Genomic DNA, 17,262 nt, shown 5'->3' with positions numbered 1-17,262 from the left:
TCGATTCCCAATCAAGGGCACATGCCCAGGTTGTGGGCTCAATCCCCAGGGTAGGGCATGCAGGAGGCAGCCGATCAATGATTCTCTCTCATCATTGATGTTTCTGTATCTCACTCCCTCTCCTTTCCTCTCTAAAATCAATAAAAATATATTTAATTAAAAATAATAATTTCCAAAACCCCTCTCCCTCTCCACACTCCCTGATTCTTCACATGATTCCAAACTTTCAAGAATAAACCAGGATACCACTAATCTATCAAATAACCGATATATAACTTATACGTATATTGCTGCAGTTGTTTCAAAAATTGTCCTTCAGAAGTGATAAGGGATAACAATGTTTTCATATATATACATCCTCACATTGCTACATATTTATGTCTGTGTATATGTGTGTGTATTGTTCTTTATAATAGTCATATAATTAATAGCTATTAATGTATTCTCTATATAACAGCTCTATGTAATAGTTATGCATATAATATAACAAATATACATATTTTTTCATGTGAGATTTAAATCAGTATATCTCCAGAACATAACCCAATGTCTGAGGTATCATAGGGAGTCAAAATTGTCTGACTTAGTCACAGACCTAGAAAGAACTCTCCAAAAATTCATCTGGAATAAAAAAAGACCCCGAATAGCCCCAGCAATCCTGAGAAAGAAGAATAAAGTAGGTGGGATCTCAATACCAGATTTCAAGCTGTATTACAAAGCCACTGTTCTCAAAACAGCCTGGTACTGGCACAAGAACAGACATATTGATCAATGGAACAGAATAGAGAACCCAGATATCGACCCAAACCACTATGCTCAATTAATATTTGACAAAGGAGGCATGAACATACAATGGAGTCAAGACAGTCTCTTCAATAAATGGTGTTGGGAAAATTGGACAGATACATGCAAAAAAATGAAACTAGATCACCAACTTACACCATACACAAAAATAAACTCAAAATGGATACAGGACTTATTCATAAGATGGGAAACCATAAAAATACTAGAGGAATCCACAGGCAACAAAATCTCAGACATATGCCAAAAGAACTTCTTCACTGACACTGCCCCTAGGGCAATGGAAGCTAAAGAGAAAATTAACAAATGGGACTACATCAAAATAAAAAGCTTTTTTACAGCAAAAGAAACAATCAACAAAACAACAAGAAAGCCCACTGCATGGGAGAACATATTTGCAAATGCTATCACTGATAAAGGTTTAATCTCCAACATCTACAGGCAGCTTATGCAACTTAATAAAAGGAAGATAAATGATCCAATAAAAAAATGGGCAACAGACCTAAACAGAATATTTTCAAAAGAAGACAGAAGGAAGGACAAGAGACACATGAAAACATGTTCAAAGTCACTTATTATCTGAGAGATGCAAATCAAAACAACAATGAGGTACCATCTCACACCTGTCAGAATGGCTATCATCAACAAATCAACAAACAAGTGTTGGCGAGGATGCGGAGAAAAAGGAACCCTCGTGCACTGCTGGTGGAAATGCAGACTGGTGCAGCCACTGTGGAGAACAGTATGGAGTTTCCTCAAAAAACTGAAAATGGAACTCCCATTTGACCCAGTAATCCCACTCCTGGGAATATATCCAAAGAAACTAGAAACACCAATCAGAAAAGATATATGCACCACTATGTTCATAGCAGCACAATTTACAATAGCTAAGATTTGGAAACAGCCTAGGTGCCCATCAGCAGATGACTGGATCAGAAAACTTTGGTACATCTACACAATGGAATACTATGCTGCCATAAAAAAGAAGGAATTCTCATCATTTGCAGCAACCTGGATGGAATTGGAGAACATTATGCTAAGTGAAATAAGCCAGTCAATGAAAGAAAAATACCACATGATCTCACTCATTTATGGATAGTAAAGAACATTATAAAGTGATGAACAAAAAGATAGATACAGAGACAGTAAAGCATCAAACAGACTTTCAAATTACAGGGGGAAAGTTAGGGAGAGGAGGGGGAGTTATGAAATCAAACGAAGGACTTGTATGCATGCATATAAGCATAAACAATGGCCGCAAAACTCTGGGGGGTGAGGGCATGTATGGGTGTGGGGTGGGGGGGGTAATGGTAAGATATGTACACATATAATACCTCAATAAAAATGAAAGAAGAAAAAAAATTGTCTGACTTAGTGATTAAATGAATGAGGGATGAAACTTAACCCCTCCAAAATAAAATTTTTAATTGGTTCAAGCTCCCCTCTTCTCTAAAGCCAAATCAATAGAAGAAATCTACGTAACCTTTCTTTCTTCAGGCTTTGATGTAATCTATCATGAAGTGAAGTTTTGACTTTTATCATTTTTTAAAATTTTGTCACTTGGAAAACCTATCTATACTAATAAAAGTGTAATATGCTAATTAGACCGGGAGACCTTCTGGACAAAGCCATGGTGGCAGGGCCAAGGCAGAGGTGGTTAGGGGCAATCAAGCCAGGAGGGGAGGGCAGTTAAAGGTGATCAGGCTGGCCTGGGGGCGGGCAGGCAGTTGGGGGCGAGAAGGCCTACAGAGGGGGCAGTTGGGGGCGAGCAGGCCGGCAGGGGGGGCAATTGGGGGCTAGCAGGCTGGCAGGCGGAGTAGTTAGGGGCAATCAGGCAGGCAGGCAGGTGATGGTTAGGAGCCAGCGGTCCCAGATTGAGAGAGGGATGTCCGACTGCCGGTTTAGGCCCGATACTTGTGGGATCGGGCCTAAACCAGCAGTTGGATATCCCCTGAGGGGTCCCAGATTGGAAAGGGTGCAGGTTGGGCTGAGGGACACCCTTCCACACACACCCTGTGCATGAATTTCATGTACCAGGCCAGTAGGCTTTTAATAAATTGGTTATTTACTATTTCATATGAGACATCCAGTTTCCATCCACATCATATTAGAAGTTCCCCACAAATATCAAGCAAAAAGAGTTTATTCTAACCCTGGCCAGTGGCTGAATTGGTTGGAGCTGGTTTGATTCCCAGACAAGGCACATACATAGGTTGTGGGTTTGATCTTCAATCAGGGCACATGTGTGAGGCAATAGATTGATGTTTCTCTCTCTCTCTCTCTCCCTTCCAAAAAAAAGGTGTGTTTTATCTTTTGAATGCTAAAGTAACCTGTTGACTTTTTTTAAAGGCCTTGAACTGTTTTCTATTTGGAAGGGTTTTATAATCTCTTACATTTGTATATTTAAAGAAAAAATCTGCCTAACCAGTGGTCACGGACAACAGGAGGGTGGGGACATGCGTGGGGAGGGGTTTGGGATGGAATGGGGGGATGAGGACAAATATGTGATACCTTAATCAATAAAGAAAAATTTTTTTACAAAAAGAAACCAGTTTAATTAACTAAACAAAGTTATTCTCAGAAATAAACCATAATAAATGAACATTTACAGAATTTATAAAGTCTGACAAATCTAATTTTTAAAATACAGGAGTCTGGAACAGATTCTTAGAATAGCTAGTTAATTTTCTTCTATCTGCCTAGGACAATGACCTGATGGTTAATCATCATTGCACTGATAAAAAAGAAAAGCCAACTAACTATTTAAAAACAGACTTTAACAACAGTTAAAGGGATGGACTTCTTGCTGCTGCTGTAGGATTCTAAGTTCAGGTAAGAGCCTTTGAGTTTCTCTAATTTCAAGATGTTTTACTATGTGAGAAAATTCCACAAATTTCAAGGACAAAATATAGGGTGTCCCAAAAAACGTATACACACACTTCAAATTATAAAGGAAGTGTTTATTAAAATACATTTCATTTTCAAAATTGAGCTATCAGCTGTTAAAGTATGTATACATTTTGGGGAGGACATCCTATATTTTGATGGACATGATAAATATTACATACTTTATTCCTGTGACTGCTACACACTTATGTTCAAAACCTTTAAAACCTATTAAATATCCCTTCTGGAAATAGATGAGCCTCTGGTTCTTATACTCTTAAAAATAAAATACAGAAAATCAGATATTCATAATTTAAATATAAAGTTTGAAACTCTGTTCCCATTACTTTCTAGAGAACTGGAATTTCAAGTGTGAAAATGGGACTCAGGTTGCCTTCTCAAAATATGATACAAGTTAATTATTCTGACTAACTCTATGCAATTATTAGGCCTAACCCCTATTTCTTTGATTCAATCTTAACTGTATATAATGTAGGGTGGAGAGTGAGTTGACAAACATCAAGAAATGGAAAGTGTTCCCAAAGTCACATATCGACCTCTTGTTCCCTCTTTTCTACTCAAGTTTAACTCAAGGTGAAGGAAAAAGAAAGGTTTTCCAGATAATTCTATCTCTTATTAAAAGGGGAAAAAATGGTCAGCACAGTCCCTGATACAAACTAAGGACTCAATAAATGTTAGTTCCTTCTCTGATTCAGGAAGGTGGATACCTAATAAAATGATTGTTATTGTCAAAGCAAGGTGGAGGATGGGGAAAGTACCTCGTAAAAGGGCTGAGAAGTTCGTCCGTGCTGTTTCCTTTTTTTTCTCCTTACTTTCACAGGTACAATGTAGAAGTTGGGCCACTTGCTTGCACAGATTTTCTATGATCCCTCAGGTAGTAAAAGCTTTACAGAGATAAGCAGAGGCTGGTGAGAGTCTGCCCTCTGCTCCACCCCAATCAAAGTAGGCAGAACTGGGCTGTCCCGCTCAGGGAGGAAAGAGTTGCAATGCTATCTCTGAATGCCTGTGCTCCTATCTTTTAAACATAAAATTCATTTATATATCATTTGTTTGCAACTCTCAAGGGGGAAAATATATGTCCACAAAAAACTACATTTTCAGGCTTAAAGCCAAGCCCATATTGATTGGCCAAATTTCTAATTGCTTTGTAGTTACTTATTACAATTTAATCAGTCTAAGAAATGAGGGTAAAGTTGCCTGAATTTCCAACTCTTTTTCTGGATATTTTCCCCAATATCTAGGAGAGACGTATGGACTGAAATGCAGGAAGAGTAATGACTGCTTTACAGGGTATATGCTCCAGGGAGCAACAGTATGGGAGAAGTTATTTCAATGGGGAGGAAGTAGGAACATATCTAAGAGAGGAAACTTGGGCCAGAATTACAATCAAGAGATGAGGAACCCTGAACCTTACAGGTTCAGAGGAAACATATAGAGGGCTGAGAGTTTTTGTTCTAGGGACAGTGGTTTCATGTGGCTGAAGATGCTTATGGTGGAGTATTTGGAAAATAAGACTAAAAGTAAGGACTGGGTTTAGTTTGTGAAGTATCTCAAATAGAAAGCATGAATTTTATCTTGTATGGTGCAAGGATCCTCTGAAAGATTTTGATGACACATATGACATGCATAGGGTATTAAAAAGGCCAAGAGACAGGATAATCATAATTTAATCAATTGCAAAAAGCAAGGCTGAAAGTGGTGAGATAATAGTTTACTAGAATATTGGTTCAGTAACCAAAAATCAACATAGAAACCTAAAGCTAAAGGGTGACTACCCATTTTTTAAATCATTCATAGAGATTTGCAATGATAGAATTAAGCAATGAAACTTTATTTTCTAATATTTATATCCTGAAAGAAGATACAGGAAGAGGTGTTGATGAAAAAAAGACATGAAATTTATCAAAAGGCTGCTTATGACTTTGGGGCCACCCAACTATTGATTTTATCCTCATTCCACTCCACTCAGTAATTGCACAGGAGCACATGGAAAAAGTGGAATAATAACAGATTAACATAGATGTACAGAGGTGTGAGTTTCTGCAGTCATGCCTGTGTTATTCACATATACAAAAGTGAAAATATTTTCACCCTGCCAGTGTGTCTCAGTGTGTGAGCATCCATCCACTTATGAAACAGGAGGTTACTGTTCAATTCCCAGTCAGGGCACATGCTTGGGTTGTTGGTTTGATCCCCAGTAGGGGGCGTGCAGAAGGCAACTGATCAATGATTCTCATCATTGATGTTTCTATCTCTCCCTTTCTCTCTAAAATCAAGTATATATATTTTTAAGTGGTAATATTTTCAGATAGTGATCATTTCTATATTTATACATTATTCAATAAATATACATATATACTCATGATGTTTATATATTTATAATGTAGGGAATCAATAAATCCTTGTTGAATAAATTAATAAAATATATAGGTGATCCTCATTATTTGTAGATTCTGGGTTTGCAAATTGGCCTACTTACTAAAATTTATTTGTAACCCCCAAATCAATACTGCACAGAGTAACAAAAAAATTGAGTTGTTCAACACACGTGTCCCCAGTGGAGGGGAAAAAAAACATATGGTTCTTCCTTCTTGTTTCAGCTCTCATACTGTAATCAGGTATCCTTTCCATAGTCTATTAGTGCCATATTTCTCCACTTTCTGTTGGTGATTCTGCTGTTAGAACAGCTCCCAAGCATAATACTGAAGTTTGCTGTTTAGTGTTCCAAATGCAAGAAGGCTCTGATGTGCCTGATGTATGTATGTTACATAAGCTTCATGTGTTTTAAAATGTTTGTTCATCTAATCTAGTATGTAATTCTATATTATCTTATATGTTCCTTGTTTTAATTTATTTCCATAAATTTATCTTTCAACTAAATTATAATTTCCCTAAAGCTAGGACTCTGTGTTTTGTATGTGTGTGCCAACATTTACCTAGCCCAGTGCTCAGACATAATAGGCCCTGAATGAATCAGTAGTTATGGATTGATTGATTGATGGATGGTGACCTTGTAGCTTTTCTGATTTCTGAATTGTATATTGTTAAAGTCAAATAAGTTACACTCTTTCTTCCCGAATAGGTCATTGTTTTGAACAAAACATCGGGGACAATTGAAAATAGTCACATAATACCTGCAGTTCAACGATGGACCCAAATCAAGATTTAAATAAGACAGCAGAGGCACAACCATCAAGGAAAGAAAAAAATAAATGCTGCAATGGATTCAAGGTGGAATGAGTTTCATGTTTTCAAACTAAAATAAGTGAAAGGGAGATTTTTTTCTTTAAATAAAAGGCTACCAGTCTTTAAAAAAGAGCATTATACTACAAATTAGTTTTCAACTGAAGCATACATTGAAATATTAAAAGAGTAATCCATATCTTGATTTAAATCAGTTTTAAATCTGAAAAATATATTTTTGGTAATATTTCTGATGGCTAAGAGTTTATTAATGTTAAATATTTAAATATAATTTGTTATGTTTTCTTTGGTTCTTGATGGGCCAGAAGATATTTGTAAATGTGATTACAATAAAATTGTTGGATAATGGGTATGTAAAAATAGTGTTACAATTGACCTATAACCAGAGAAGATTACTCAGTCTTGTGAATTACTTTGTAGTCTTGACCTTTTAGAGGCCAGCATATTTTATTTTAATAACTTAAATATTGTCTGATGGAAAAGAGATCTGCAATAACAATCAAAAGACCTGGCCTTATTGCTGACTTAAGAAAGCCATTGAATGTGTCCATGTGCAAGTTAGTAAAAGTAATAATCTTGCTTTTGCCACAAAACTGTGAGACACTAAATAATATAGACCATATTAGGGGTTTTCATAGACATGAAAATGTACTCCTTGAAGGTACCAAGACTCAGAGACATTGAATATTTGCCTCATGTCATCTAACTAGTAAATTGAAAACCCTTGAACCCAAGTGAAAGCCTTTAAACCCCATTAGGGAAGTTGTGAGGAAATAAAAAATCACAGCTGACGTTTTACTCCTAGTTTAGTTTTTCTCAGTCAAATTTGTTGTCTTATCAAGCTGAGATGGAGGTGGGCAAAGGAAGGCTGGGGGAAATGGGGAAGAAAAGAGATGTTGCTTGGGGTGATGGGCACACAATGCAGTGTAAAGATGTTTTGTTGAGTGTACACTTGAGACCTATATGGTTTTGTAGACCAAGATCACCCCAATAAATTCAATTTTTTAAAAAGACCACAGAGATCATTCTCAATTCCAGTAATGTTATATAAGGTCTATTTTAACTTTGTCCAGGGAACATGACTTTTGTTTGTTTTTAGAGATTGCTGGTAAAGTCTGTTCTGATGAAATATTTGAATAATATTTAAGCAGAATGGCAGTCACAAGGAAGAAGTATTGGTTAATGCAATTGTATTACATTCTTCTGTCTGGGGGTAATATGCTATGCTAGATTATTTCTGTTTTTAAATATTGAGGGTTACAGTGATTTTATTTGCACATGCATAGAAAGGCAACAACAAACTGGCTGAAGCAAATAAACAGAGTGGTCCCTTGTAGTATTTGGAGAAAAGTTAGCAAGTTAGCTCTAGGTCGGTTTGCGCAGTGGATAGAACATTGGCCTGCTGACTGAAGGGTCCCGGGTTCAATACCAGTCCCTTGGATGTGCCTTGGATGAAGGCTTCTGGCCCTGTTCGGGGTGCATGTGGAAGGCAATCAATTGATGTGTCTCTCTCACATCAATGTTTCTTTCTCTGTGTGTCTATCCCTCTTCCTTCCACTCTCTCGAAAAATCAACAGAAAGGTATCCTCAGGTGAGGATTTTTTTTAAAAAAAAAGCTAGCAAGTTAGCAGTGTGTATAAAGTTAATTGCAGGCCAATAATGAAGATCAGAGAAGCAATAGTAACAATAATAGCTAAAATTTATGGGACACTTACTATATGCCAGGCACTATTCTAGTGTTTTACTTAAATTTATTTACTTCTATTTACTTCTTGGATTTCTACCATAATTTCTTACCCCAATTCTGTCAGCCAGATGCTATTATCTCCCTATTACAGATGAAATATATATATAATTTGCTTATTAAGTTATTTAGTCACATAGAAGTGATCTGTATATTTTAATGCTATATATAATGTTACTATATGAATATATCATAATTTATTTCTCTATGGGCATTTAGATTATTTTCAGGGATTTTATATTATAAATAATGTACATATGAATATTCTCATGCACATCTCCTGGTATACCCATAGTTTTTCTTGCCATTACCTTTGACTGAAATTGCTAGAATATAGAAAATGTAAATATTCAATTTTACAAGATAATGCTAAATTGCTATTTAAGTGGTCACACTAATTTACATGATCATAAGGAATGTATGAGAGAAAATCAGGATACATGTTCTCTCCAGCACTTGGCATCATTAGACTTCTTGATATTTTGCCATGTAAATGATTATTTTCCTAATTTCTTTTCAGATAATTTTGTTATTAGTGCATAGAAATGCAACTGGTTTGTATAGAAATGCAACTTTTTCAGTGTTGATTTTGTATTCTACATCTTTACTGAATTAATTTATTAGTTCTTGTTTGTGGAGTCTTTAGAGTTTTCTACATATAGCAAACAGAGACAATTTTACTTCTTCGCTTATGAACTGTCTACATTTTATTTATTTTTCTTGCCAATATTACTCTGGGTAGAACTTCCAGCATTAACCCTGTTGAATAGAAGAGGACAGAATTGTCATACCTGCCTTTTCAGTGTTTTACCATTGAGTATGATGTTAACTATGTGCTTTTCATATATGGTTTATATTATGTGAAGGTACTTTCTTCTGTTCTTAATTTGTTGAATGTTTTTATCACAAAAGGGTGTTGAATTCTGTCCATTGCTTTTCTGCATCTGTTAATATAATCACATGGTTTTGTCTTTCATTTTGTTAATGTGATACACTGATTGATTTTCATATGTTGAACCAAATGTGCATTCCAGGTATAAATTCCACTTGGTCAAAGTGTAGGATCTTCTTAATGTATTATTGGATTCTGTTTGCTAGTATTTTGTTGAAGATTTTTGCATCAATATTCATCTGGGATATTGATCTATAGGTTTCTTTTTGATCTGTTGATGTCTTTGTCTGGTTTTGATGTGACATGATGGAATGAATTTGGAAGTGTTCCCTCCTCTTTGATTCTTTGGAAGAGTCTGAGAAGGATTAGCATTAATTTCCCTTTACATGTTTGATAGAATCTCCAGTAAAGCCATCTAGTCATGGGCTTTCTTAGTTGGAAGTTTCCTTTTTATTACTGCTTCAATCTCCTCACTAGATTTAGATATATTTAGGCTTTTTGTTTCTTCCCTAGAGGCCCAACGCATGAAATTCATGCAAGGGGCTTGACCCTCGCAGCCTTGATGGCTTGCCTCTGCCCTTGCAGCCCCAGCTTCGTCCAGAAGGACGTCCGAAAGGTCGTTCCGCTGTCTGGTCTAATTAGCATATTATGCTTTTATTATTATAGATGATTCAATCTTGGTAAGTTGTATATTTCTAGTAACTTATTCATTTCTTAAGATTAGCCAATTTGTTAGCATGTAATTGCTCATAGTAATTTCATAATTTATTTTATTTCTGTGACATCATTTGTAATGTTTCCTCTTTCATTTGTAATGTTAGCTATTTGAATCTTCTCTTTTTTTCTTAATCTTGCTTAGGGTTTGTCAATTTTGCTGATCTCTTAAAAAATCTAAGTCTTACTTTCATTAATTGCTTTATATTCCATTTTTTATTTACCTCTAATCTTTATTATTTCCTTCCTTTTGATAACTTTGGATTTATTTTATTCTTCTTTTTGAGGTGTAAGGTTAGGTTGTTGATTTGAGATATTTACTTTTAATGTAATCATTTATCACTTTAAACTTTCCCCTTAGTCCTGCTTTTACTATATCCCAGATGGTTTAATATGTTGTATTTTCATTTGTTTTTCAAGTATTTCCTAAATTCCTTTGTGATGTATTCTTTGATCCACAGGTTGTTTAAGAGAATGTTGTTAATTTCCACATATTTGTGGATTTTCCCAACTTCCTCCTGCTATTGATTTCTAGTTTTATTCCATTGTGATCAGAAAAGATACATTATATTATTTCAACCCTATTAAATTTTTAAGATGTTTTGTGATCTAATACGTGGTCTCTCATAGAGAATGTTTCATTTGCACTTGAGAAAAATGTATATTCTGGTGCTTCTTGGTGGAGTGTTCTGTACATATCTAAGACCAATTAGGTCCAATGGCTTATGGTGTTGTTCAAGTCCAATGTTTCCTTATGATTTTTTGTCTGGTTGTTCATATTGAAAGCGGGGTATGAATCTCTTATTCTTATTGTGTTTCCATTTCTACCTTCAGCTCTGTCAATGTTTGCTTCATACATTTGGGTGTTCTGATGTTAGGTGTATGTATATTTATAATTGTTATAACTTCCTAATAAATTGACCCTTTATCATTATATAATGTTCTTCTTTTTCTCTTGTGATGATCTTTGTCTTAAAATATATTTTGTTTGATATAACTACTGCTACCCCTGTTCTCTTTAGGTTCTTACTTACATGAAATATATTTTCCCACATGTTCAGGCAGCTCTAACAAAAATACAGTGGCTCAAGCAACAAACACTGATTTCTTATAGTTCTGGAGGCTGAGAAATATATGATCAATGTGTTGGCAATCATCCACTTTTTTTCTTTATTGATTAAGGTATTACATATGTGTCCTTATCCCCCCATTGCCCCCCAACCCCCACTCATGCCCTCACCCCCCTGTTGTCTGTGTCCATTGGTTAGGCTTATATGCATGCATACAAGTCCTTTGGTTGATCTCTCCCCCTTACCCCCTCCCTCCCCTACCTTCCCTCTGAGGTTTGACGGTCTGGTCGATGCTTCTCTGTCTCTGGATCTGTTTTTGTTCATCAGTTTATGTTGTTCATTATATTCCACAAATGAGTGAGATCATGTGATATTTATCTTTCTCTGACTGGCTTATTTCACTTAGCATAATGCTCTCTAGTTCCATCCATGCTGTTGCAAATGGTAAGAATTCCTTCTTTTTTACAGCAGCATAGTATTCCATTGTGTAGATGGTACATTTACACAATGGTCCACTCCTTGATTCATAGATAGGTGTCTTCTCATTGTGTCTTTATATGTTGGAAAAAAAGGCATGAAAGCTTTCTGCATCTTCTCTCTCTCTCTCTCTCTCTCTCTCTCTCTCTCTCTCTCTCTCTCTTATTCTCACCTGAGGATATGTTTTTATTAATTTTAGAGAGAGAGGAAGGGAAAAAGAGAGAAACAGAGCATAAGATTAGAAAGGTAAAAAGGAGTATTCGTGAGGAAGGGATATCCAGTGGGAGAGGCCAGGTTATTTAGGGTGCTATAGGCCATTGGAAAGATTAGAAATTACTGTGACTGGGATGGGAGGAAAGGAAATGTTGGCATGATCTAGTATTCAGTTAGGAAGACTTTTTCTAGATACTGTGTTGAGAAAAGACTGCAGATAAGAACAGATGCAGAAAGATCTATTAGGAGGCTAATGCAATAATCCATGCTAGACAGGGTGGTAGCTACACCACTGGTAGTGTAGGAGGTAATGAGAAGGGCTTGTCTAAGTCAGCGTGACCTGCTCTAACAGAATACTGTAGACTCAGTGGCTTAAACAACTTAAATTGACTTCTCACAGTTCTAGGGATTGGAACCCAACATGGCTGGGTTCTGGTGAGAACCCACTTTCTGATTTTCAGATGGTTATCTTTTGGGGGGCGGTCTTTGCATGGCAAGGAAAGAGAGAAGCAAACTCTAATAAGGACAATAATCTTATCATGAGGGTTCCACATGATAAAGAGATTATGGTTTCAACATATGAACTGAGTGGGGTATAGAAACATTTAAATCCATAACAAGATTAGATTTTCATACTAGAAGCAAAAGGAACTTATGAGTATGAATATGGACTGTAAGAAGGATGAATCAATAAATTTTTGTTAACATGAAATTGAAAATAAAACATCTACAACCTCTGAGATTAAAAATACTTTTTAGAACATTAAATGTACTGCTTTGTTTTCTTCATTTTAATTTGGATTTCTCCAATAGTAGTGGTGTTTAATAAATGAAAACTTTCCATTGTTTCACCTGGCTTTCCTGGTAGTGCTATGTTTGAGAACATGTAGCCTTTATCCTCAAAGTTAGCCTATACTATTCATTTTGGGAATAATAGCTTATCATCATAGCCACCTCAGACAATTATCTAGTTTCTTATCAATTAGTTCATGACATTAATTTAAAAATCTGATGTTGTAATCATGTTAGAAAATGATGCTTTATTAGTATAGTGATGCTAACATTATACTGAAAAAGGTCTAAGAAGTACCAGTTAGTACAGAGGAAAGCTATGTTTTTTATGATAAAATAATGTTTTTAAGTAAAGAGGAAAGGCTATTTTAATTAACATATAAACATGTAGTTCTCTGAGTAAGCATTTTTCCTTTCCCTTCTGCTTTTTCTTAGATGTTCTTGGCAGCCCTCTCATTCACCTTTATTTCTAGGGCACTAAGTGGAGCCATTATGAAAAGTTCCATCACCCAAATAGAAAGGAGATTTGACTTAACATCTTCTGTTGCTGGCTTAATTGATGGAAGCTTTGAAATTGGTAAGTTTTATTTCTCTTTTGATTATCACTTAATAACCAGATTTGCATATATGCTCTTCACCACTGGTTCTCAATAATGGATAAATTTGCCTCCATTTGGCAACATCTGAAGACATTCTGTGTTGTCATAACTGAGGGGGGAGGGGTTGCTAATGGCATCTTGTAGTAAAAGTCAGGAATGTACTGAACATCCTACAGAGCACAGAGCAGCCCCAACATTGACATCCATCCCAGAATGTCAATAGTACAGAGGTTGAAAAACCCTGATTTATACAATCTCATTACTTACAAACAAATACTCTTCAGGCTTTACCTTCCTTCTCTCAAGATTCCCTAATGAAAAAAAAAAAAAAGTTTTTTTCTAATTGGAGAGAGAATTATTATTTTGATTATTTGAGGAGGGAAGAATAGCTTTAGAAGAACCTCTGTTAAGTTTCTACTGTTTAACTGGGTGTAAATTTGGGGTTAAAAGTCTTTTTTTTAGTCCCTTGCTTTGTTGTTTTCATTTTGATTTAGATTTTTCTCATAGTAATGAGGGTTTTATATGATTATTGAACATTATTTTATCTTATTTTATAAATTAGAGCTCATTGCCTCTGCCCCTTTTTCCTTTTTTTCTCACTGTTTAATAACTTAAAAGGACTTTAAAATTATGTCTGTTGTATAGATTACAAATATTTTCTACAATTTGTTGTTTATCTTTTAACTTTAAAATGTCTATAATAATAATAAAAGCATAATATGCTAATTAGACCGGATGTCCTTCTGGACATCTTTCCGGACGACCTTCAGGATGAAGCCAGAGCTGCAAGGGCCATGGTGGCTGCCTCAGTGGCGGGGACTGAGGCAGAGCCCACCACACACACACACACACACACACACACACACACACACACCAGCCGCTGCTGCGGACAAGGGCTGAGGTAGAGGCGGCCACCGTGGCAGCAGGTGGGGGCCGAGACAGCCACTGCGGTGGCGAGGGCCGAGCCCCTTGAACAAATTTCATGCATCGGGCCCCTAGTATTTAGATACTGAGTAAAAAATAATTGTATGAAGAAAGACACATCTATTTTTTTATGAATTCTGACTTTTCATGATCCAAAGGATATTACACCCTAAATAAATATCCTTCACTCTTTTACCTCCCTGGTTTAGTGATACCATCTAGGATGTTAGTATTAGTCTGTTAATCTATTTAATTAAATAATCTAATTTATTATATGTCTCTTTAAATTCTAATTTACTGTATGTCTCTTTTTATTGCAAAACTGATTCTTAATATTTTTGTTAAACCTTATAGCTGTTTAACAGCACTTATTTTGACTTGGATATGAGTTTTACTGGTTTCTTTGCTTACCACTGTTTCTTGACTCTTATGACTTCAAATCTCATGTTTATTTTTTTTCTGAAGATTATTTTAATGCAGTTATTTTTTCCAGAAATACTTGAAAACATGACGTTTTCTGACCCCTTGCTTGTTGTAAAATGTATTTATTTTACTATCATAGTCAAGCGATAATTTGTCTGAGTATATAAATAAAAGTTCAAAATCTATTTTTCCTCAGAACATTTAAAAACATTTATCTACTGTTTTATGTACCTAATGTTGTATGATAAATCATTACCAGTATCGTTGTCATGCACCGACAGGTACCTCCTCTTTATTCCTGAATTTCAGAAATTTTACCAGCATACACCCAGGATTATGGCTTTTACATTACTTATGGTGGAGAAATTTTCATCTGAAGCCTTGAGACTTTGTTTACTTCACTGAATTTGTTTTACAATTTTACATTTCTTCCCCTCCATTTTCTTCTGAAGCATATATATGATGAATATTAAATTTTCTGGCTAGTTTTTCTTTACGTTTTTCTTTCTAAAATTCTACCTTTTTATTTTTATGTTCCAACAATATTATTTGATGCTGTCTCTCATCTTATCCTATCAGGCCTCAACAAGTGCATTTTAATGATATTTTACATTTATAATACTTTATTATTCTCTTATTAATTTTAGCCTTTCAGTTCTTTTATGGATATCCACGTAACTCTAAAATACTAAATATATTTCTTTCAGTTTCTCCTCTTTTTAGTTTTTTTATTTAACTATTTCCTCACAGGTTACTTTATCTGCCAGTTCATTTTGGTGGCTCTTATTTCCTGCTATTTTTTTTTTTCATCAAATGTTCAATAATTCTTGGTTGTTGTCTGTTTGTTATTATACTTGTAGCTCAGATGGATCAGAATTGGTTGTGACTCCCTCCACTTGGAATGCTCTTTTTCCCCTTTTTAATGTAAATAATTTATACTCAGTATTCAATCTCCTGACCCCTCCTCCAGGAAACTTTTCTGAAACGCTTAATTAATTTAAGCTTCCCCTTTCTGTGATCTAACAGCACATCTGTCTATTTGTATGTTTTCAACACTGGTATGTAAGCATCTTGAGGACAGACAGATATCATGGTTCATTTTTATGTATTTCTGGATCCCAACCATGGCAAGTATTTAATTGGATTTTAAAGAATGCTAGAGTGAACAAATAAATGCATGAATGAATACCTTTCCCTCAGGTCAGAAAGTTTTTCTCCATTTTCTCCATTCCAGTGCAATCCAGTTAACTCCAAATTCTGCAATAAAATATTGCTTCACTAATATTGCAAGTAAGTCAAGAGCTTTTTTTTGTATCTGAAACCTATTCTACTTATAATTGATACCATAAAACTTTACAGTGAGTGGTTTATTATAAGTGCATTTCATCTTCTCAATTCAATTGCATGGTCTTTGAGGGATGATACCATGTTCTATGCTCTATGTGTGTTCATTCTGGAGCCTTCCATTCTACTGAGCACAAAATTAGACTCGGTTTTTGCTATAGTGAACATATAAAAATAATGTTGTCCTCTTTCTAGGAAATTTGTTTGTGATTGTATTTGTGAGTTACTTTGGATCGAAACTACACAGACCAAAAATAATTGGAATTGGTTGCTTCATTATGGGCATTGGAAGTATTTTGACTGCTTTACCACATTTCTTCATGGGATAGTAAGTGTTAAACAGCTCTGTGTCATTAAGTACCATTTACTTGTAAATTAATGGTAGAATTAATTATTTTCCTTTTAGATAAGCAGTCACCTTTTGAGAGCAATACCCAGTAAATATGTGTAGAAATGGAGTTTATTTTGTATGTAATAGTTAACTCATTGCATTAGATACCCTGGCTTTCACTGAATTTGAAATGTAAATAGCATTGAATAAAGTATACAGTTTTATCAGAAATAAGTAAGAACTCTATGACTTTTTAGTATAACATATATGTATGTTCACGCCTTTGCCTACAAGATTTTATATATTCAATAAATTTCACCACTCAACCTACTGCAATATGGGTTTCTCCAGTACCATAGCCATTGAGAATGTTCTTCCTAAGATGACTGTGTAGTTAAGATTAGAGTCAGGCCTGGCCAGCGTGGCTCAGTGGTTGAGCATCAACCTATGAACCAGGAGGTCACGGTTCAATTCACAGTCAGGGCACATGCCTGGGTTGTGGGCTCAATCCTCAATAGGGGGCATGCAGAAGCAGCTGGCCAATGATTCTCTTTCATCATTGATGTTTTTATCTCTCTCTCCCTCTCTGAAATAAATAAATAAACAAATAAATAAATAAATAAATAAATAAACAAACAATAAAAACCTAGAGTCAGATACTAATGGCAGCAAACCTAAAACAGGGGTGGTTTAAATAAGATAGAAGTTTATTTTTCACACACAAAGTTAATGTAGCTGTTTCAGGGATGGTAACTCCATGCCTCTTTTTATCAGATTGCTCTGCAATGGTCCAAATTGTGGCCAGGCAACAGCACAGGGGAAGGGGA

The 17,262-nt window shown here is 35.4% G+C and overlaps 1 protein-coding gene across 1 annotated transcript in view; it reads left to right on the top strand.

Moving 5' to 3' along the window:
- Positions 1–6,855: 6,855 nt before the first annotated feature.
- LOC103285456 (solute carrier organic anion transporter family member 1B3-like) overlaps positions 6,856–17,262 on the top strand; it is a 47,948-nt gene continuing 37,541 nt past the window's right edge. The window contains exons 1-3 of the mRNA XM_008140865.3: positions 6,856–6,939; positions 13,250–13,391; positions 16,300–16,432. Of these exons, the coding sequence (XP_008139087.2) occupies positions 6,856–6,939; positions 13,250–13,391; positions 16,300–16,432 (359 nt within the window). The remainder of the gene's footprint in view (positions 6,940–13,249; positions 13,392–16,299; positions 16,433–17,262) is intronic.

The sequence above is a fragment of the Eptesicus fuscus genome, chromosome 7 (genome assembly GCF_027574615.1).
Source record: "Eptesicus fuscus isolate TK198812 chromosome 7, DD_ASM_mEF_20220401, whole genome shotgun sequence".
Lineage (NCBI taxonomy): Eukaryota > Metazoa > Chordata > Mammalia > Chiroptera > Vespertilionidae > Eptesicus > Eptesicus fuscus.
This window is presented reverse-complemented; position numbering and strand designations above follow the sequence as displayed.